We start from the raw sequence: 24,162 nt of genomic DNA, 5'->3' as shown, positions 1-24,162 counted from the left end.
GCGATAATATGATTTGTCAGTGTGCTAAAGGCAGAAGAAGACGCATGTTATGAGGAAGAAGAAGACGTAGACGGCGATATCAGAACCAACATGGCGGCGCTCTTGGCAACTTCCCGTGTCCTCGGAAAAAAGGTTTTATTATCAAAATCGGTAAGCGATGGAATAATGTCAGTGAGATGGCTTGTATAATGGCGTGGAAGTCGTTATTACACGCGGATGCTTAATTAATCTTCAGTCCAGTAATCAGTGAGTTTGTCCTTTTCTGTCTCAGGGTCAGTGCTTGTGCAGTGTTAGATAACTACAGAACTGTGTAGGTCAATCCAGGCGAGCACAGAGTCTTCATGATCAATTACTGTATATATTTTGTAAGAAAGTTTCTTGACTGTGTTTAATTTCTTCATTCAGATGCTTGTGTGTGTGTGTGTGTGTGTGTGTGTGTGTGTGTGTGTGTGTGTGTGAGTGAGTGAGTGAAAGAGTGAGGGAGTGTGAGTGAGAGAGTGATGTACAGTATATGCTTTTTCCATATTCAGATTACAGACCTCTCTTATATAGATATGATCAATCATTTTTACATTAGTCTGTTTCTGTCTTTATTTGTATATATATATATATATATATATATTTTTTTTTTTTTACATTAATTTTCTTAACACCACATTCACTTTTTTAGCAGCTCTAATAGGAACACCTGTGGTTGTTGATGCAGTTATCACGCAGCTTGGCATCACGTGTCAGTGCAGTGTATAAACTCGTACAAGGCAGGCCAAGAGCTGCACACCAAACTTCCTTTCAGAAATAAAGTAGGATGTGATCACTGTGTGTGTGTGTGTGTGTGTGTGTGTGTGTGTGTGTGTGTGTGTGGGGAGCAAGACAAGCTTGCTGATCTCTTCGGATCATTTTCCACATTATGTATTTTCAATATATACACTTGGATCCGGGTTCTGCTTTGTCATTGAAACTGAATTCACTAGCAATTAATTTACATTTTATGACAGTTTGAAATAAACACAGTTAATGGTATTAATTCAGGACAGGCTGGTCGTTTCCCTCATGATACAAAGAGGCTTTTTTTTCTCTTTCTCATTTTGTCCATGCCTGAAAGATTAGACACCATTGGTCAGTCTTAAGTAAGCATGTTGCATATTATTTCAAAAACTATAATAAAATCTTTGAATTTGTAAATGTATGGTTCTGTAAAACCTTTCTTAGGTTTCATATTTACAGAAGAACATAAAAGAAACATAAAGGTTTAAACTGAGGAAATTTTAAGGAAAAGATAAGGTGACTTACATTCGAGGACTCAATTTGATGGCTGGAACACGTAACAAAAAGTTGGGACAGGGCCATGTTTCATACAGTGCTGCATCCCCTCTTCTTTTAATAACAGTACGTATACATCTGAAAACCGAGGAGACCATTTGCTGAAATTTTAGTTGAATTTATGTCTGATACAGAATTTTAGTTGCTCAACAGTCCAGGGTCTTCCTTTGTGTATTTTTCTTTTTAATACTCATTTTAAAATTTTCAAAATGGTAACATTGTGGCTTGCAGGCAGGCTATTTCAGCACCCAGACACTTCTGCTAGGAAGCCATGCTGTTGTAATAGATGCAGTATTCAGATAGGATTGTCTTGCTGAAATATGCAAGGCCTTCCCTGAAAAGAAATGTCATTCGGATAGAAGCAATTGTTGCTTAACCCTAAGCCTGAATATAGCTTTCAGCATTAATGGTGCCTTTCCAGATGTGAAAGCTGTCCATTTCAGTCATTAATGCACCCCCGTATGATCAGAAACGCAGACTTTTAAACTGGTTAAAATTTATTTCAATTCACACAACAATTTTCCACTCTCTTTCAGTCAATTTAAAATTAACTGAAAGAAAGTTTTAAATGGGCTTTGGCTCAGAGAAGACGGGGGCATTGGATCTTGTTCACATATTGCTTCTTTTTTGATGATAGAGGTTTAACCTGCATTTGTGGATGACACGGCAAACAGCGTTTACAGACACTCATATCTTATGACAAACTTTGCCCATAGATAGATAGATAGATAGATAGATAGATAGATAGATAGATAGATAGATAGATAGATAGATAGATAGATAGATAGATAGATAGATAGATAGATATCAATGTGTATTATAGTGTATATAAAATTTTTTTTCTCACGTTTTGTGTTATAAAGTCTTTCCAAAAATTATTTTTTTACCTACTCAAATGCTTTTGTTATCTTTTCACCCAGTTGCGAGCCGGTTGCCCAGCTAGCCTCCGGAAGCTTCATTTCTCCATTTATGGCAAAAGAGGTGGAGCGAAGCTCTCAGACTCTGTAAGTTCTTTGCTGATCTGTGTTCAACTTTGACAATGATCCAGTTATGAGCTTATTATTACACTGTAACTGATTTATTAAGAACTACATGCCAAGTACAGATTTTCTTTTTTGACAATTTATTATTGGATCAATAAAAATTAGTAACTAACTAGCTCTTAACTAGTTATATTACAATTACTTGTCAGGTCACTACCTATCTTTCTGGGCTCATTTGTTAGTTTGAGTTTTTTTTTTATTATTTTTATTATTATCATTATTATTATTAATATTATTATAAATATTAATATTATTATTATTATTATTATTATTATTATATATATTTAGTGTTTTTTCTGTGTAAAGAAGACACCGAAAGATAAGGGGATGTTCTTTGTACAACCTGATTTTTCTAAGTGATTGAAAAATCTTTACAACTTGCTGCTAAACACTGCATAAGGTTTCACAAATTGTGAATATTAATCACAGATTATTCATCTTCAATCAAATAATGTTTGGTCATTTGCAGCCCATGTACTGGGTTGTAAAATAAGTAAAGTACCCCAGAGTACAGAATATTTGCAAAAAAAATAGCGTGTGTTCCTTGTCTGTGTTAAAGCTATGTCCAAGTTAATTTGCCAATGCTTCTCTTTTCTCTACATCCCTCCATACTGAGATAGTGTTTTTTTTATTGTGCAGCAAAAACTAAGCTCTATTCCAAAATGCTGTCTCGAGTGGACATGTTTGAAAACGTCTTTACGTTTTGCTTTTGTAGTGTGGACTGAACAGAGATATTTAAAAACAGTGACATGTTTAATCACATTCGTCACATTTGTTACACTCAGTGACTTTATGGTCTCAGGCTTAGCAACAGGCAACAACAATTCTAACGCTGTGTGTCTGTTTAAAAAGCTTGCTGCTTTTTCTTGACATCGCCACGTCGAATCAAAAAAGAAAAAAATGTAAACGTTTTGAAACAAAAGCTTAAGATCGAGCCGCATTAATGTAAACATGTATTCTAAGCCACATCTGAAAGTAGAATTGATTGTTGTGTACATGTGTTTATTTCCAGATATCTACACATTATCCGGTGGTAGATCATGAGTTTGATGCTGTTGTGGTGGGAGCAGGTGGCGCTGGACTTCGGGCTGCTTTTGGGTTGTCCGAAGCCGGTTTCAATACAGCATGCATTACCAAACTGTTCCCTACGCGCTCTCACACGGTGGCTGCACAGGTACAAAGAAACCCATTTACACCTGCAGTGTTCGGTTTAATATCAGCAACTTGCGTTCTTTGGAAATCTCTGAAATGTTTGTACCCAGTCAACGAATATATGTGGGATCTACAATGTCCTTCTAAAAGTTTGAGTAGCAATATCAGTTTTCTGTTTTTTTACACTGAAGACATTCACGTTTGAGAAGAAAAGATGGGCGAGATGATTGGTCATACTTTCACCTTGCCCAGGTTTGCCCTGAGTTTGACTTCTGAAGCTTTTGTTCTCAAAAACGACAAACCACCTTGAAGAACAGAGCGCTGTCTATAGCAGAAGAGCAGAGCAAATAGAAAAATCAAATGGAGCAATTGCTCAAGCGTTGGTATAGCCAGTACAACAATTTGGAACGTCCTAAAAAGAAAGTAATATCATAACATAAAAGTGTCATAACAACCAGACAACTACAAAGTGAGCCAAGAAAAACAACAGCAGCCGATGACAAATATATTGTGAAGAAAACCCCCAAAACAAGGCATTGATATCGATATATTGATATAGCGTTCACAGGGCATGAAGAGATCAAAAATTAACATTTGAAGAGGATGTTGAGATAAGATTATATATATATATATATATATATATATATATATATATATATATATCTTATCTCAATATATATATATATATATCTTATCTCAATATATATATATATATATCTTATCTCAATATATATATATATATATCTTATCTCAATATATAGCTGGAATATATAAGCCATAACACATAAACTTCTTCTCAGAACTAAGTATCAGAAGGCCAGCTTGCAATTCACAATGAAATACAATGATGAGCTACAAAGGTTGTAAGAAGGCTGAACATTTGACTTTTGCTTGCAAGGCTGATTCTGGAACAGACTCATTAAAACAGATTTTTTTTATGTATTTAATGTTTTGTTCATTTCAGTAAAATGGAATTGCACTTTTTTCTTTAGGGCGGGATCAACGCAGCGCTTGGTAACATGGAGGAAGATGATTGGCGCTGGCACTTTTACGACACTGTAAAAGGATCCGATTGGTTGGGGGACCAGGATGCCATTCACTACATGACTGAACAGGCTCCTGCTGCTGTAGTGGAGGTGAGGAAGAGAGAAAAGCGCGTGTATTCAAAAAAATCATATTTATTTCTTAAATCATCCTGCCTTGTTACCTTTTTCACTTCTTCTCATCACGCTATTAGGCAAGTGATTATTTTGACCATATCATTTTATCCATAATTTCCAAGTCCAAGCTGTATAAACTTGAATGCTGATTGGATTTAATGCATATAAGGGGATGTGTATTTGTGTAACGAGGAAGGGTGTGGCCTAAGAAGATCAACACCCTATATCAAGGTGTGCATAATTATTAGGCAGATTCGTCTCCTCAGGAAAAATGGGCCAAAAAAGAGATTTAACTGACACTAAAAAGTAAAAAATTTTATGCAGCACACTTGAAATATCTAAGATATTCGGGCGTAAACCATCAAACGTTTTGTAGCAAATAGACAACATGGTCGCAAGAAACGTGTCGAGAAGAAAAGACGCCAATTAACAGCAAAAGATTTGAGAAGAATCAAACATGGAGCTACCAGGAACCCATTATCCTCCAGTGCTGCCATATTCCACAACTGCAACCTACTTGGAGTGTCAACAAGTACAAGGTGTTCAGTTCTCAGAGACATGGCCAAGGTAAGAAAGTCTTTAACCCGACCACCTCTGAACAAGACACATAAGTTGAAACATCAAGAATGAGCCAAGAAATATCTGAAGACAGATTTTTTCAAGCTTTTGTGGACTGATGAGATGAGAGTGACTCTTGACGGCCCAGATGGATGGGCCCGTGGTTGGGTCAGTAACAGACACAGAGCTCCACTTTGACTTGGACGCCAGCAAGGTGGAGGTGGGCTTATGGTATGGGCAGGTATTATTAAAGATAGCTAGTTGGACCTTTTTGGGTTAAAAATGGACTCAAAATCAACTCTCAGACCTACTGCCAATTTTTAGAAGACACTTCCTTCAAACAGTGGTACAGGATAAAGTCTGCATCTTTCAAGAAGACTTTGATTTTTGTGCAAGACAACGCTCCATCACATGCATCAAAGTACTCCACTGCATGGCTGGCAGCAAAGACCTTGAAGATGAAAAACTAATGACATGGCCACCTTCTTCACCTGACTTCAACCCTATTGATAACTTTTGGGGCCTTCTTAAGCAGGATATTTACAGTGAAGGTAAACAGTACACCTCTCTGAACAGTGTTTGGGAGGCCGTGGTTGTGGTGGCACAAAAAGTTGATTCTGACCAGATCAAGAAAATGACTCTGTGAATGGAAGGCTTGTGACTGTTATCAAAACTGTTTGTTTGTTATTCTCACTTTAACAGGTGAACGAAAATGAACAAGTGAGATGGGAAAATCTATGGTGTACATGTAGATATTCTCTTAAGAAAGCCAAAACTTCACTTTTACTACTTAAATGGTCAGGTTTGAGGGTTTGTTAACATTTTGGATTGACCAAGAGCACTGTAGTTGTACAATAACGAAATTAATCCTCAAAAATACAACTTGCCTAATAATTGTGAACACAGTGTATTTTTTCATTTAGTATTGGTGGTCAGTACAGTTCTTTTTGTGCTTGTTCACATTCATCTCTTTCTCTCTCTCTTTTTCTCTCTCTCTCTCTCTCTCTAGTTGGAGAACTTTGGTATGCCATTCAGCCGTACAGAGGATGGAAAAGTCTACCAGCGTGCGTTTGGAGGTCAGAGTTTGAAGTATGGTAAAGGCGGCCAAGCCCACAGGTGCTGCTGCGTGGCTGACAGGACGGGTCACTCTCTCTTACACACGCTCTATGGACGGGTGTGTCACAGTACCTACTCAAATCACTACTACTTTCAGGAAGTTAAGTTTTTATTAACTCTGTATTCTCACTCTGCCAGTCTCTGAGGTATGACACAAGCTATTTTGTGGAGTATTTTGCCCTGGACCTACTGATGGACGAAGGGAAATGTGTAGGAGTCATCGCCTTGTGCATGGAAGATGGTTCTATTCACCGCTTTAGGGCCAAAAACACAGTAATTGCCACAGGGTAAGAAAAAAATTACATTTTTGACTGTAGACACTTTTTTGGAGAGCCTGAATCTCAAGGAAGATGCTACATTTGAGCTGTGGTGCGTTTCAGATACTTAATCCCTAATCCTCTTTAAATAAAAATTAAATAAGTCTGGAGTGTTTTATAACTGTACATAGTGCAGTCCACATCAGGTGGATGTGAACTATGCCATTTCTGCTTGGGGAAAGTGTTATTGTTAAAACATTTTTGTTATTGTCATTGAGTGTTGCAATTATCTCACCTTTATAGTTTGCACAGCTAAAAACATTTTTGTATGAGAAAAGCTCCTCAGTGCTCTTCTTCCTCTTGTTAGGGTTGGTGCTCATCATTTTGTAATGTACATATTGTGTTGATCAAATCCAACAAGAAATAAAATTTTAGAATATGATAGGCTAATTTGCAATTAAGGACGGACAGGAATCAGTTTTTCTCTCCAACCCCCAACATGCCCATGTCTGGATTTTCCTATTGCATCATCTCCTCACATATCCAGTCATCCAAACTACCAGCAGTGTTGCAGGCATGTGTAGCGGTTAAATGTTTAAGTTATGTGCAATTATCACATAAATAATTTTTTTCAATCCAAAAATGGTCAAGTCAAGTCAAGTTTATTTGTATAGCGCTTTTCACAACAGACATTGTCTCAAAGCAGCTTTACAGAAAACAACAGTGAAGGTGAATGGTGTGCGTTTGTCCCTGATGAGCAAGCCGTGGCGACAGTGGCAAGGAAAAACTCCCTTAGATGATATGAGGAAGAAACCTTGAGAGGAACCAGACTCAAAGGGGAACCCATCCTCATATGGGTGACATCAAAAGTTTGGTCATAAATCTTTCAACAATACAGAACAATTTGTGATCATCATAGATCCAGCATCAGCTTCTCCATGCCAGGGCCTTTAAACACTCGGCATCTACTTCTCCATGATCATCCATAGGTCCATAATCTTCACGAGGTGGGACGTGACTGGAGCTGGCCAAACCTCAGGATGCCTCGGGATGGGGAGAGAAAGAGAAGCAGTGGAGAGGAATTAGCGTAGCTGCTGTTCATGATATTAACAGCACAAGTTGATAATGTGCATGTGATCAGATGTTCTGGAGCACAAGGTTATGATGTGATGTGTGTTATGTGTAGGCTTTGCTAAAAAGATATGTTTTTAATCTGCACTTAAACTGGGAGAGTGTATCTGAACCCCGAACACTGTCAGGAAGACTATTCCAGAGTTTAGGAGCTAAATGTGAAAATGCTCTACCGCCTTTAGTGGACTTTGCTATTCTAGGAACTACTAGAAGCCCAGAGTTTTGAGATCTCAGGGAGCGTGACGGATTGTAGCGTGTTAAGAGACTGGATAGATACATGGGAGCCAAACCATTTAGTGCTTTATAAGTGAGTAGCAGTAGTTTGTAGTCTATTCGAAACCTAATAGGAAGCCAATGTAGGGACGATAAGATTGGGGTTATATGATCGTATTTTCTTGACCTAGTAAGAACTCTTGCTGCGGCATTCTGAACTAACTGAAGCTTGTTTATTAATGATGCAGGACATCCACCTAGTAATGCATTACAGTAGTCTATTCTAGAGGTCATAAACGCATGGACGAGCTTCTCTGCATCAGATATAGATAACATATTTCTTAGCTTAGAAATATTTCTAAGGTGAAAGAAGGCTGTTTTTGTAACTTGATTGATGTGATTTTTGAAAGATAAGTTGCTGTCTAAAATAACTCCCAGGTCTTTTACCGTTAGACTAGTAGTTACAGAACAACCGTCTAAATGCAGGCTGAGATGCTGGAGCTTCTGTGTACTATTTTTTGGGCCGATGAGCAAAATCTCCGTTTTATCAGAATTTAATAGCAGAAAGTTATGGGTCATCCAATCTCTTATTTCTTCAACACACTCAGTTATGCGAGCTAATTGAGCTGTATCGCCTGGTTTGGATGAAATATATAGCTGGGTATCATCAGCATAACAATGGAAGCTAATTCCATGCCTTCTAATAATATTTCCTAATGAAAGCATGTATATTGTAAAAAGCAGGGGTCCCAGAACTGACCCTTGTGGCACGCCATAATTTACTAGCATTATCCTGGATAGCTCTCCATTTAAATCTACGAAATGGTAACGATTGGACAGGTAGGATTTAAACCAGCTTAATGCCCGTCCCTGAATACCGATGTAATTCTGTAAGCGATCGAGGAGAAGATCATGATCTATAGTGTCGAACGCAGCACTAAGATCTAGTAAAACTAATAGGGAGATGTAGCCTTGGTCTGAAGCTTAAAACAGGTCGTTAGTGATTTTAACTAGAGCAGTTTCTGTGCTATGATGGGGCCTAAAACCTGACTGAAACTCTTCAAAGATATTGTTCTCCTGCAAGTGGTTACATAGCTGGGCAGCGACAATCTTTTCTAAAATCTTAGACATAAATGGGAGATTTGAAATTGGTCTGTAATTCGATAGCGTGCTTGGATCCAGATTAGGTTTTTTAATGAGGGGCTTAATAACTGCTAACTTGAGGGATTTAGGGACATGACCTAACGATAGTGAGGAGTTAATAATATTTAAAAGAGGCTCACCAGCTGTATATAACACTTCCTTCAGTAGTTTAGTAGGAATTGGATCTAACTGACATGTTGTTGATTTAGCTTTCATAATAGCATCATACAGCTCTTCCTGTCCTATACATGTAAAACAGTGTAGTTGTGGGGTTGTAAGTACGATTGTGTCGGGAGATGCTGTCAGAGGTTGAACTGCCACAATTGTTTTTCGAATGTTATCTATTTTTTCAGTGAAGAAATTCATAAAGTCTTCACTACTAAACTGTGATGGAACACATTTTTCAGATCCCTGATTTGTTGTTAATTTAGCGACTGTACTGAAAAGGAACCTGGGGTTGTTTTTGTTATTTTCTATGAGTTTGCTCAGGTGTTTAGCTCTAGCAGCTTTTAGCGCCTGTCTGTAGCTAAGCATACTGTCTTTATACGCAATTCTAAATACCTCCAATTTAGTTTTCCTCCATTTTCTCTCCAGATTACGTGTTGTTCTCTTTAGGGCATGCGTATGACTATTATACCAAGGTGCAGGTGCTTGTTCTCGAACCTTTTTTAACCGGATGGGGGCAACAGTGTCTAAAGTGCTAGTGAGGATAAGGTCTATGTTGTTCGCCATCTCATCAAGATGATCAGCAGTTATGGGTTTAATGTGAAACTGAGATAAATCAGGCAGGTTATTTATGAATCTGTCCTTAGTGGTTGGAATAATAGTCCTACCAAGTCGATACCGTGGTGAAACACGGTTAATCTGCTCTACCGGTAGTGTGTACAGTAGGAGATAATGGTCTGTGATGTCATCACTCTGGGGTAAAATATCTATATCAGTGACGTCTGCTCCGTGGGATATTATTAAGTCTAGTGTGTGGTTAAAACGGTGGGTTGGTCTGGTGACGTTTTGTTTAACTCCAAAAGAGTTTAGTAAATCGACAAATGATATTCCTAGGGCATCGTTTGCATCATCTACATGAATATTAAAATCTCCTACAAGCAGCACTTTATCAAAGCTGATCAAGAGGTCTGAGAGAAAACAAGCAAACTCATGAAGAAAATCAGCGTAGGGCCCTGGGGGTCTGTACACGGTGACCAGAGCGAGTTTTCTATGCATGTCTGAAAGTGCAATTTTAAGAACGAGCACTTCAAATGATTTAAAGCTGAATCCTAATCTCTGACTAACATTAAGAGAAGCACTATAAATGGTTCCTACACCCCCCCCACGACCAGTCTGACGGGGCTCATGCTTATAAACATATCCTGACGGTGTAGACTCGTTTAGACCCATATAATCACCTGGTTTAATCCAGGTCTCAGTGAGACAGAGTGCATCGAGATTATTCTCTGTGATCATCTCATTTACAATCAGTGCTTTGGGTGCAAGTGATCTAATGTTTAAAAGACCGAACTTTAGAACTTTGTTGTGTTTGTTTATCTGGCATTTTTCAGTTTTAACTGCAATAAGATTATTTCTGGATCTTGTGTATGTAATTCTTGGTTTTACTACCCGAGGAATAGATACGGTTTCTATAAACTGGGCTGTGTGTGAACTTGTAACTATTTGGTCTGTAGTATGCGTGTTCTTATAGTTGAAGATTTCTTGATGTCTTACCAGTCAGATGGTGTGTAGTATCCTAGAGATGTTATCTGATAGCACTGCTGCTCCAACTCTGCTGGGGTGCAGGCCATCAGGGCGGAAGAACCTAGGACGCTCCCAGAAACAGTTCCAGTTATTAACAAAGAGAAGTTTATGTTCTCGACACCATGACTGTAACCATTCATTTAGTGCTAAAAGTCTACTAAACTTCTCAGCCCCTCGCTGGTAAGTGGGAAGAGGTCCTGACACTATAATCCTCGTTGTGGGTGATGGTGATGGTCAAACATCTTTGAAGTGGAGGCATCTCTTGATACATCACTGGCATTCTACTTGTTTTAAGTTTTCCACCCGCATGTTGTTATATACACTGAAGGCACATTTCTCCACAGTGGGTACGGACGCACCTATTTCAGCTGCACATCAGCTCACACCAGTACAGGAGATGGTACTGCCATGGTGACGCGTGCCGGCTTGCCGTGCCAGGACCTGGAGTTCGTTCAGTTTCACCCCACAGGTCAGTATCATATATTTTTCATTAAATTACCAATAAAGAGACTGAATTTTACAAAAAATCTTCAATGGTGTAACATCTTTTTAAATCAAAATGTTAACATTGTAAAATACATATTTGTTAATGAAATGGTTTAACATTGTATAGGCTTAGTCCTTGTCTAATCTAATTCAATAGCTCATTCTCATGCATTACTATATGGCTGAAATGCAGAAACATAAACGGAGAGTAACTACATTTTCATGTAATTGAGATTAATCTCTGATTTAATATTTAAGGAGATGCCACGTACAAAATCTCCTCATTTTCATTTCTTTAGATTTTTTTTCTTTTGATCTCTCTGACTAGAATATTGCAGTCGTTATTAGACATTTAAACTGTTAAGTCACAAAATAACAGGATGCAGAAAATCCATCGGTATACTTTTGCACTGAACACATCGGAGATGTATTTGTTTGTTTTTCCATAAATAATTACACATGCATAAATATATGTATATGGTGTAGTTTTTTATTTCATTGTGCCATGAAAAATGTCTGTTATTCTGTTCAGGCATCTACGGAGCTGGTTGTCTGATAACAGAGGGATGTCGTGGTGAAGGTGGAATCCTGATTAACAGCGAGGGTGAGAGGTTTATGGAGCGCTATGCTCCCAACGCTAAAGATCTGGCCTCCAGGGATGTGGTTTCACGCTCCATGACTATCGAAATCCGTGAAGGAAGGTATGGGTTTTCCTAAACACACACACACACACACACACACACACACACACACACACACATTTTGGCAGGGGTAATAAAGCAAAAGGGATAAAGATGGATAAGGTCAAGGAGTCATTATCTTCTACCACTTGAGGACGGTTCTATGATGCACTGAATACGTTTAGGTAAAAAACTGTCCACAAAACGGCAGTAAAATAGGAAAACGAAGTTAAACTGTAAACTATTATTTCGAAATATTGTTTAAAAATAAATATCACCCAGCTATGAATGTGCAGGTATTTTTTGTAAACTGGATTGTGAGTGGATTTAGTAATAAATTGACACTGTGCTCTCCATGATTAAGAGGTGTTGGCCCAGAGAAAGACCACGTGCACCTCCAGCTCCACCATCTCCCACCTCTGCAGCTGGCTTCCCGTCTGCCAGGAATCTCTGAAACTGCCATGATATTCGCCGGAGTGGACGTCACCAAAGAGCCAATTCCTGTCTTACCCACAGTTCACTACAACATGGGAGGCATCCCCACCAACTACAAGGGACAGGTGCCTGTATTTCTTATGTTATATTGAGCTTGTGTATTCTTTTCGAATCCTAACCTAAATCAACACTGGTTCGCTAGATTACAAACTTAAGATACCATCAGCCTATGTATCAGGATTTATTTTCAAAGACAAAGCAAGTGCTAGTTTAGGTGTTTCAGGATGAGGTAGGGTTTCACCCGTCGCCTAAAGATGGCCAGTGACCCTGCTGATTGGACATCTAGGGGAAGTTCATTCCAGCACCTCTGTGCCAGAACAGAGAAGTCTTGAAGTAAATTTACCTCTTTACAAGGATAAATTATACAGTTGGAGTGTATAAGTTTAGTATCTACATGTTTGTTCCTTTTAAATGTATTCCTAATGAGCGAACCAGTGGCGAAGGTATAAGGAAGAAACGTTGAGAGGAACCAGACTCAAAATGGAACTCATCCTCATCTGGGTGGCACCTAGAACTGTTCATTTAAACTGCAGTCTTAAGCCATCCTCAAAGTTTTTGAGTTGCTCAGTAACCTTATGAAGATTTAGGCTGTTAATAACTTAACATTGTGTCATGTTTCAATCCTGCTCTCGTTTCACATTGAAAACAATTCTACAATTAGGTGATTCACTGAATCCAGGCACTGAACTGTAAGAATTGGTTTTCTCTTGGTTTCCTGCTTGTGTTTCATTGTTCATAATGGATACATTTTGAAATTTAATTTTAATATACAGATTTTTGTAAAGTTTCAATTCACAATTCACAATGTTAAAAGTTGATTCCACGCACAGATGATACTTATGATTTGTTAATTTAGCAAACAGCATGGCAAGACAGCTGCAAATATCTCGTTTGCCTTTATTTTTGAACAAATCAGAACAAACCAATCAATAAAATTTTAGAAAATATTGTAATGCTAAGACAGGAGTAATATGTAAATATTTTGTTTTCTGCATAGGTCATCACTCATAAGGATGGTGAGGATAAAGTAGTGCCTGGGTTGTATGCCTGCGGTGAATCTGGCTGTGCCTCTGTACACGGTGCCAACCGCCTGGGTGCCAACTCGCTGCTGGATCTCGTGGTGTTTGGCCGTGCTTGTGCTCTTACCATTGCTGAAAACAACACACCAGGTTAAGCAGTAACATTTTACACGTTTACTATCGTGCCGTGTTACGCCAATACGGTAGCATGAAAGGTTTATACCGTTTTACACCCAGGTTGACTGGGGAAAAATAGGTTGCTATCAGTGGAACCGTTCAGGGAATGTATTCTTATTTTGCTAAAACAGGAGAGAAGCTTGAACCTCTGAAGCCTAACGCAGGAGAGGAATCCGTTGCTAACCTGGATAAAATCCGTTTCGCTGATGGCTCTACAAGAACTTCTGAGATCAGGCTCAACATGCAGAAGGTACAAAAGTATTTGTCTTTAAATGTACTCGAGTGTTAATACATGGGTTTTATGTGTATTATGTTCAAAGTTGCGTTTAAAATGAAGATATTAATTTGCCTGTGGTTTCATATTTGCACAAAAAGGGGAATGTTTTCAATGAATTATTAACATAAACTTTAAGTTTATTTATTTTTTTTTATTTTATTTACTCACCCCTGGGTCTGATACTATCATGATGAGATTTGTATGCTCCAAAGGTTTTTAGTTTTTAACTTCTTTTCATAAGGGGTTCAAAACCCCTTATGAGAGATACTACATCAGGGACCGTGACGTCGCCCGGTATGGCGCAGCCGGGGCCCCACCCTGGAGCCAGGCCCGGGGTTGGGGCTCGTATGCGAGCGCCTGGTGGCCGGGCCTTCCCCCACAGGGTCCGGCCGGGCTCAGCCCGAAGGAGCGACGTGGGGCCGCCTTCCAGTGGGCTCACCACCTGCAGGAGGGACCGTAAGGGGCCGGTGCTAAGAGGATCGGGCAGCAGTCGAAGGTGGAGGCCTCGACAACCCGATCCCTGGACACGGAAGCTAGCTCTAGGGACGTGGAATGTCACCTCGCTGGCGGGGAAGGAGCCTGAGATTGTGCGTGAGGTTGAGAGGTTCCGACTAGAGATAGTCGGGATCACCTCTACGCACGGCCTGGGCTCTGGAACCACACTCCTCGAGAGAGGATGGACTCTTTACAACTCTGGAGCTGCCCATGGTGAAAGGCGTCGGGCTGGTGTGGGTTTGCTTATAGCCCCCCAGCTCAGCCGCCATGTGTTGGAGTTTACCCCGGTGAACGAGAGGGTCGTTTCCCTGCGCCTACGGGTCGGGGATAGGTCTCTCACTGTCGTGTGTGCCTACGGGCCAAACGGCAGTATAGAGTACCCGGCCTTCTTGGGGTCTCTGGGAGGGGTGCTGGACAGTGCTCCGACTGGGGACTCCGTCGTTCTACTAGGAGACTTCAATGCACACGTGGGCAGCGACAGTGACACCTGGAGGGGCGTGATTGGGAGGAACGGCCCCCCTGATCTGAACCCGAGCGGTGTTCAGTTATTGGACTTCTGTGCTAGTTACAGTTTGTCCATAACGAACACCATGTTCAAGCATAAGGGTGTCCATCAGTACACGTGGCACCAGGACACCCTAGGCCGCAGGTCGATGATCGACTTTGTGGTCGTTTCATCTGACCTGCGGCCGTATGTCTTGGACACTCGGGTAAAGAGAGGGGCGGAGCTGTCAACTGATCACCACCTGGTGGTGAGTTGGATCCGATGGCGGGGGAGGAAGCTGGACAGACTCGGCAGACCCAAGCGTACTGTGAGGGTCTGCTGGGAACGTTTGGCCGAGCCTCCTGTCAGAGAGATCTTCAACTCCCACCTCCGGCAGAGCTTTGACCAGATCCCGAGGGAGGCCGGAGATATTGAGTCCGAGTGGACCATGTTCTCCACCTCCATTGTCGAAGCGGCCGCTCGGAGCTGTGGCAGTAAGGTCTCCGGTGCCTGTCGAGGCGGCAATCCCCGAACCCGGTGGTGGAAACCGGAAGTAAGGGATGCCGTCAAGCTGAAGAAGGAGTCCTACCTGGCCTGGTTGGCTTGTGGGACTCCTGAGGCAGCTGACGGGTACCGGCAGGCCAAGCGAACTGCAGCCCGGGTGGTTATCGAGGCAAAAACTCGGGCCTGGGAGGAGCTCGGTGAGGCCATGGAGAAGGACTATCGGCTGGCCTCGAAGAGATTCTGGCAAACCGTCCGGCGCCTCAGGAGGGGAAAGCAGTGCCCCACCAATGCTGTTTACAGTAGAGGTGGGGAGCTGTTGACCTCAACTGGGGATGTCGTTGGACGGTGGAAGGAATACTTCGAGGATCTCCTCAATCCCGCCGTCACGTCTTCCATTGAGGAAGCAGAGGCTGAGGGCTCAGAGGCGGACTCGTCCATCACCCAAGCTGAAGTCACCGAGGTAGTAAAGAAACTCCTCGGTGGCAGGGCACCGGGGGTGGATGAGATCCGCCCTGAGTACCTCAAGTCTCTGGATGTTGTGGGGCTGTCTTGGCTGACACGCCTCTGCAGCATCGCGTGGCGGTCGGGGACAGTGCCTCTGGAATGGCAGACCGGGGTGGTGGTCCCTCTTTTTAAGAAGGGGGACCGGAGGGTGTGTTCCAACTATAGGGGGATCACACTTCTCAGCCTACCTGGGAAAGTCTATGCCAGGGTACTGGAGAGGAGAATACGGCCGATAGTAGAACCTCGGATTCAGGAGGAACAATGTGGTTTTCGTCCAGGCCGTGGAACACTGGACCAGCTCTATACCCTCTACAGGGTGCTGGAGGGTTCATGGGAGTTTGCCCAACCAGTCCACATGTGCTTTGTGGATTTGGAAAAGGCATTCGACTGTGTCCCTCGCGGCGGCCTGTGGAGGGTGCTCCGGGAGTATGGGGTCGGGGGCCCTTTACTAAGGGCTGTCCGGTCCCTGTATGACCGAAGCAGGAGCTTGGTTCGCATTGCCGGCAGTAAGTCAGACTTGTTCCCGGTGCATGTTGGACTCCGGCAGGGCTGCCCTTTGTCACCGGTTCTGTTCATAATTTTTATGGACAGAATTTCTAGGCGCAGCCAGGGGTCGGAGGGTGTCCGGTTTGGTGACGACACGATTTCGTCTTTGCTCTTTGCAGATGATGTTGTCGTGTTGGCTTCATCAGACCAGGACCTTCAGCATGCACTGGGACGGTTTGCAGCCGAGTGTGAAGCGGCTGGGATGAGAATCAGCACCTCCAAATCCGAGGCCATGGTCCTCAGTCGGAAAAGGGTGGCTTGCCCACTTCAGGTTGGTGGGGAGTTCCTGCCGCAAGTGGAGGAGTTTAAGTATCTTGGGGTTTTGTTCACGAGTGAGGGAAGGGTGGAACGGGAGATTGACAGACGGATCGGTGCAGCTTCTGCAGTAATGCGGTCGATGTACCGGTCTGTCGTGGTGAAGAAGGAGCTGAGCCGCAAGGCGAAACTTTCGATTTACCGGTCAATCTACGTTCCTACTCTCACCTATGGTCATGAGCTCTGGGTCATGACCGAAAGGACAAGATCCCGGATACAGGCGGCCGAAATGTGCTTCCTCCGCAGGGTGGCTGGGCGATCCCTTAGAGATAGGGTGAGAAGCTTAGTCACTCGGGAGGAGCTCGGAGTAGATCCGCTGCTCCTCCACATCGAGAGGGGTCAGCTGAGGTGGCTCGGGCATCTGTTCCGGATGCCTCCTGGACGCCTTCCTGGGAAGGTGTTCCGGGCGCGTCCCACTGGGAGGAGACCCCGGGGAAGACCTAGGACACGCTGGAGAGACTATGTCTCCCGGCTGGCCTGGGAACGCCTTGGTGTCCCCCCGGAAGAGCTGGAAGAAGTGTCTAGGGAGAGGGAAGTCTGGGCATCTTTGCTTAGACTGCTGCCCCCGCGACCCGGCATCGGATAAGCGGGAGAAGATGGATGGATGGATGGAACTTCTTTTCACCAAAACAGCATGAATTCCAGATCTCAGTCATTCTCCAACTTACAAGATTCTCTACATACAGGATGGCATTAGGACATTGTAGGTCCCATTTAGAACAACATTTGTGGATTTTCAGCCATAAAAAATAAACTCTCTGACTCGTCACCCTCACTTTTGTAAATGACTCTCTGAGCAAAGCTAAATGCTTTTCATGATGAATAGAGTTTGAATTAAAGTTCTCTTTTGTCTCTCTTTTATTCTTTTTTTTATTGAAACACTCAATTTCCACGCTCAGTCTCCAAGATGGCACTATAAAAACCTCAGTAAGACGCGGCACCCACACTAGCTTTTTATTATGGTGGCGAGCGGAAATATCATCATGCTCCAGGGTTAAAATGCCCCATCTGTTATGTTTTTTAATTTTATTTATTTATTTTTAAACTGTATAAAACGGGAACGATGCAACATCATTGTCATGTGGTGCCAGAAAAATAAAAATCACTTTAATGCACACCCTATCATCTTTTTCTATCAGGAAACAGGTTACATTATATAATTATATTATAATGCCAGTACGCGTGTGAGCCAAATTTAATTACATTCCTCAAAATTGGTAACAGATTTCTGATCTATCTGTATTTGTTCTCAGACCATGCAGTCTCATGCAGCAGTGTTTCGAAATGGGGACGTCTTGAAGGAAGGCTGCATTAAGATGGACGCCGTGTATCAGACATTAGACGACGTGAAGACTTTTGACAGAGGTTGGTGTTTTAAGGTCATTTGTATAGTAACATCTCACAACACTGTATATACAGTGCCTTGCGAAAGTATTCGGCCCCCTTTGAACTTTGCAGAGAGCATCATGAAGAACAAGGAACACACCAGGCAGGTCCGAGATACTGTTGTGGAGAAGTTTAAAGCCGGATTTGGATACAAAAAGATTTCCCAAGCTTTAAACATCCCAAGAAGCACTATGCAAGCGATAATATTGAAATGGAAGGAGTTTCAGACCACTGCAAATCTACCAAGACCTGGCCGTCCCTCTAAACTTTCAGCTCATACAAGGAGAAGACTGATCAGAGATGCAGCCAAGAGGCCCATGATCACTCTGGATGAACTGCAGAGATCTACATCTGAGGTGGGAGACTCTGTCCATAGGACAACAATCAGTCGTATACTGCACAAATCTGGCCTTTATGAAAGAGTGGCAAGAAGAAAGCCATTTCTTAAAGATATCCATAAAAAGTGTCGTTTAAAGTTTGCCACAAGCCAGCTGGGAGACACACCAAACATGTGGAAGAAGGTGCTCTGGTCAGATGAAACCAAAATCGAACTTTTTGGCAACAATGCAAAACGTTATGTTTGGCGTTAGAGCAACACAGCTCATCACCCTGAACACACCATCCCCACTGTCAAACATGGTGGTGGCAGCATCATGGTTTGGGCCTGCTTTTCTTCAGCAGGGACAGGGAAGAAATTGATGGGAAGATGGATGGAGCCAAATACAGGACCATTCTGGAAGAAAACCTGATGGAGTCTGCAAAAGACCTGAGACTGGGACGGAGATTTGTCTTCCAACAAGACAATGATTCAAAACATAAAGCAAAATCTACAATGGAATGGTTCACAAATAAACATTTTCAGGTGTTAGAATGGCCAAGTCAAAATCCAGACCTGAATCAAATCGAGAATCTGTGGAAAGAACTGAAAACTGCTGTTCACAAATGCTCTCCATCCAACCTCACTGAGCTCGAGCTGTTTTGCAAGGAGGAATGGGCAAAAATTTCAGTCTCTCGATGTGCAAAACTGATAGAGACATACCCCAAGCGACTTACAGCTGTAATCGCAGCAAAAGGTGGCGCTACAAAGTATTACCTTAAGGGGGCTGAAGTTGTGGATTACCTTAAAATTCATGGGAATCTGCAGCGGGACCGAATGTTCAAGGCCGTTAGGAATAACATTTTAAACTCTGTATTTGTTTAAATACTGTACCTTTACGTGTATAAAGTGACACAATGTCTAGATGAAATCACTAAGGTGCCATAGGGGCTCCGGGGGGTGCGTCCAAAATTGGCGGGTTTTTGGAATTTGTGTCTTAGTCAAGTCAAGTTTATTTCTATAAGCACTTTTCACAACAGACATTGTCTCAAAGCAGCTTTACAGAAATCAACAGTCAAGGTGAATGGTGTGCATTTATCCCTGATGAGCAGCCGTGGCGACTGTGGCAAGGAAAAACTCCCTTAGATGTTATGAGTAAGAAACCTTGAGAGGAACCGGACTCAAAAGGGGAACCCATCCTCATTTGGGTGACATCAAGAGTTTGATCATAAATCTTTCAGCACTACAGAACACTGGAGAGTGAGAACTAACATGAGCACTGGAGTATAAGATTATAAGTAATGTTCTTTCTACAGTCTTCTACAGTCTTTATGGTTATAAAACTAGGAGCTACTTAGCTCAACATTTGTGATCATCACAGATCCAGCACCAGCTTCTCCATGCCAGAGCCTTTAAACACTCCAGGAGGTCCAATGTCAAAACTCCACACATGTAGTGGGATTCAGTTGGCACTGGTACGTCTCTAGATGGTTCGGGATGTTTGCAAGTTCGGCATCTACTTCTTCAAAGGTCCAAAAGCTTAGAACGTAACCCCCGCGAGTTCCGGGGGACCACTGGTCTGTCTAAGATCCATGAAGTTACTGAGCAAAGTTCAACTTAAGAACCATTAAGATGGATTTGGACTGTAACTCATATAAACAGTCTTAGGCTTAAGATTGCAATTGACAAACAGTTTTTGCCTTCAAGTGTCTATCAGTAAACAGTTGATAAACTCAGCAGTGATGGACACTGTGTGCCACGGAGATGAGGATGGGTTCCCAGGAGTCTGGTTGTTCTGAAGGATTCTTCCTCATACTATCTACGTTTTTCCTCACCACTTTCGTGATTGGCTTGCTCATAAGGGATAAACTTATATGGACTGATTTATAAATTCATCTATTTTTGTAAACTATTTAATTCTGTAAAGCTGCTGTGGGACAATGTCCATTGTTAAAAGCACTATGCCAGACATGCGGGACTATGCAAACTACGGCCCGCGTGCCACACACGGCCCGTTGGATTTATTAATCCGGCCCGCCGAACGTGACGAAATTCTATTAAAATAGGTACAGGTAAACATTGTTAAATTTACCTTTCCCCTGTAATGCCCAGGTTTCCCCTAAAGATGTCGCACTTCAGCTCAATTGACGTTGTTCGCGTGCAATACTCTCTTCTTCTCTTAAGAAAGCTTAATCTGATACTCTTTAAAAACTGCGACAGTTTCTGACAAACACCTCGGATCTATCCTGAGAATTGCCACAACAAAACTTACTCCAGACTTTGATGAACTGGCAAAATAAGGAGTTCAACAACACTTCCTACTGAAACTGAACTTGAGTTTTTCTACTGTGTTTATTGATGCACTGACAAAAAAAAGATCAACAAATTGTTGATCTTTTGGCACTTGATGAAACTGAATTTGCCATATCTCTAATGTTTTTATGTGTGTGTGTGTGTGTGTGTGTGTGTGTGTGTGTGTGTGTGTGTGTGTGTGTGTGTGTGTGTGTGTGTGTGTGTGTGTGTGTGTGTACAGTACAGACCAAAAGTTTGGACACACCTTCTTATTCAAAGAGTTTTCTTTATTTTCATGACTATGAAAATTGTAGATTCACACTGAAGGCATCAAAACGATGAATTAACACATGTGGAATTATATATGGAATTATATACATAACAAAAAAGTGTGAAACAACTGAAAATATGTCATATTGTAGGTTCTTCAAAGTAGCCACCTTTTGCTTGGATTACTGCTTTGCACACTCTTGGCATTCTCTTGATGCCTACTTTGAAGAACCTAAAATATGACACATTTTCAGTTGTTTCACACTTTTTTGTTATGAATATAATTACAAATAGAAGATGTGTCCAAACTTTTGGTCTGTACTGTATATATAATATATATATAAACTTTTGGTCTGTACTGTATATATAATATATATATAAACTTTTGGTCTGTACTGTATATATAATATATATATACACAAGGTGTGTCCAAACTTTTGGTCTGTACTGTATGTATGTATGAATGAATGAATGAATGACCCGGCCCCTCTGTCAAATTTTAGAACCCATTGTGGCCCGTCATGTTCATCTGGTACCGCAGCTAATTTTATAAAAAAAAATTAAAAAAAGAAAATCACCAAATAAGCTTGCAACTCGCAAGAAATCATCTGTTTAGCTCAGTAAAGTTGTTAGGAAATGTTAACAATGGCTGTCGCACTCCATATGGAACTGGAACTGGATGCTACATATTGCAGATTTTAGATGCGTGTTTAGCAGTTTGAACTGATACCTTCCATCCAAAAAGTTTGAGAGGGTATAGAAGTTCATTTTGGTGTGTGATTTATATAATAGTTAATTTCTTAGCTTTACATTGATCCTGTTATCAATGGCTAGACGATTTAACACATTCTAATGTAAATCTTATGTTGCTCTGGTGTTTAAGGTATTGTTTGGAACACCGATCTCGTGGAGACTCTGGAGTTGCAGAACCTGTTGCTGAATGCTGTGCAGACGATCAACGCAGCTGAGGCTCGCAAAGAAAGCAGGGGGGCTCATGCTCGCGAAGATTTCAAAGCAAGTTCTACTCAATCAATTTCTGGAGCTTAATCTAGTTGAATCATATTATGGCCAGATTTAATACCAAAACATAACACAACAATGCTATGCCATTGATTTGTGACGTGTGTGTGTGTGTGTGTGTGTGTGTGTGTGTGTGTGTGTGTGTGTGTGTGTGTGTGTGTGTGTGTGTGTGTGTGTGTGTGTGTGTGTGTGTGTGTGTGTGTGTGTGTGTGTGTGTGTGTGTGTGTGTGTACACTCTTCTCAAACAGACTCGTGTGGATGAATATGACTACTCAAAGCCACTGCAGGGTCAGCAAAAGAAGCCTTTTGAAGAGCATTGGAGAAAACACACACTTTCATACGCAGATCTCAAGACAGGAAAGGTATCAGTATATACACATTTTCTATAATATTAGTTTAATAGATTTCTTATTTGTCCTGTTGGGGTAAGAAAGTTTGTGCATAATAAGGCATTTTAATTTAAATTTGTTGTTTTTTTTTTGGCTTGTGACATCACATTTTCTTGCATGTTGATGCATCTTAGGTCACTCTGAAATACAGACCTGTGATCGATGACTCTCTGAATGCCGAAGACTGCGCCGCCATTCCACCTGCGATTCGCTCCTATTAAAGTTTCACAGCTGCACCTTTAACTGTTATTTATCAACAAGATGCTCATTTTAAGCTGTCGAGTACATCACAGGACATGTGTGTTAAAAACTGTGGCATTCTGTGTTATGCTTTATCGCTAATAATAAAGTACTAAACATTAAGATGTTTTAGAGAACAGGCAAATATTTTGTTTTCTGTAAACAACACTGAAATTTCAGCTGTACTTGTGGTTCACTGAATGAGCCTCGTTTATCAAGCTTCGTATGAAGAAACTTTTCATCAATCATTTGTAGAAATCTGTTGGGTCTTACAGAAGCTCTTGAGTTTGTGTACATTTACATTGAAGGACACTTGATCGATTGACTCGTCATTTCATTTTAATGGCATTGATTTGAAGAATTGCGAAACGTGATATAAAGGGAAGGTGTTGAGGAAGAGTGTTTCAGTTCTGTCGCTATTGTATCTTCTCTTCATGAGAGCCACCAAAATGTGACTGATAACTGACCGATATGCAGTGCTACTTGGTATGCTGCAGGGCTTAATTGGGCATCCCAGATTTATTTGGAGTCTTTATGGCACTCATTATTGAGATCGATGTGGCGACCTCTAATAGGAGCAGCCAAAAGAAGATGATACTTGGGTACTGTAGTTATTATATCTTAGGAATTTATAAATGAATTTTTCATTTTTGGCATCAGTTTAAATAGAACAGTGTTAATAGAAATATGATCTCAGTCCCATATCAGTAGAACAGACCAAAAATAAAAATCTTTTGGGAACATTGTCCTGATGATGTGAGAGTTGAGGTCTTTAGGTCACCTCATCTCCCAACAAAGGTTTTTCACACACACCAGTGGATTCTGTCGTTGGGCCATTGGGTGGTCCCTTACACCAACATTCGCTTGTCTTTTCCATACCGCTGCAAAGAAACAAACTCTTTATAAAAAATTATTAAAACTATAAAATATATACTTCCCGTGAGCTCACCACCTGCAGGAGGGACCGAAAGGGACGGTGCTGTGAGGATTGGGCAGCAGTCTTAGGCGGGGGCCTGCTTAGACTGCTGCCCCCGTGACCCGAATTACGGATAAGCGGAAGAAAATGTATAAATGAATGAATAAAATATATAATCAACCTTGTTGCTGGTAAATGTGCAGTTGAATAATGATTTCAGAATAAATAGTGGCTAATGCACAAATGGTAAATGTGACTCCTAACTAGAACTTGATCTACATTACATGGACAAAAGTATTGGGACACTTAACTTTTCAGGGTTCTTTCACAGACTGTTATCACAGAGTTGGAGGCATGCAAATGTCTTTGAATCAGCCAGCATTAAACTTTTCATTTACTTGAACTAGGATACCTAAACTTTCCAGCATGACAATGACCCCTGTGCACAAAGCCAGCTTCATGAACATATGGTTTACATGGGTTGGAGTGGAAGATCTTCAGCGACCTCC

General features: G+C 41.4%; 1 protein-coding gene across 1 annotated transcript; it reads left to right on the top strand.

The window, feature by feature from the left end:
- sdha (succinate dehydrogenase complex, subunit A, flavoprotein (Fp)) lies at window positions 1-22,858 on the top strand. The gene is made up of 15 exons (XM_083543292.1): window positions 1-150; window positions 2,241-2,324; window positions 3,376-3,537; window positions 4,508-4,651; window positions 6,243-6,407; window positions 6,488-6,636; window positions 11,187-11,311; window positions 11,861-12,029; window positions 12,373-12,568; window positions 13,501-13,672; window positions 13,831-13,949; window positions 18,078-18,189; window positions 21,972-22,102; window positions 22,357-22,470; window positions 22,632-22,858. The coding sequence occupies exons 1-15, from the start codon at window positions 91-93 to the stop codon at window positions 22,716-22,718; spliced, it is 1,989 nt and encodes a 662-aa protein (XP_083399418.1). The 5' UTR covers window positions 1-90; the 3' UTR covers window positions 22,719-22,858.
- Window positions 22,859-24,162: the final 1,304 nt, after the last annotated feature.

Source organism: Silurus aristotelis, assembly GCF_946808225.1.
Source record: "Silurus aristotelis genome assembly, chromosome: 6".
NCBI lineage: Eukaryota > Metazoa > Chordata > Actinopteri > Siluriformes > Siluridae > Silurus > Silurus aristotelis.
The sequence above is the reverse complement of the archived record's forward strand: the minus strand, read 5'-3'. Positions and strand labels throughout refer to the sequence as shown.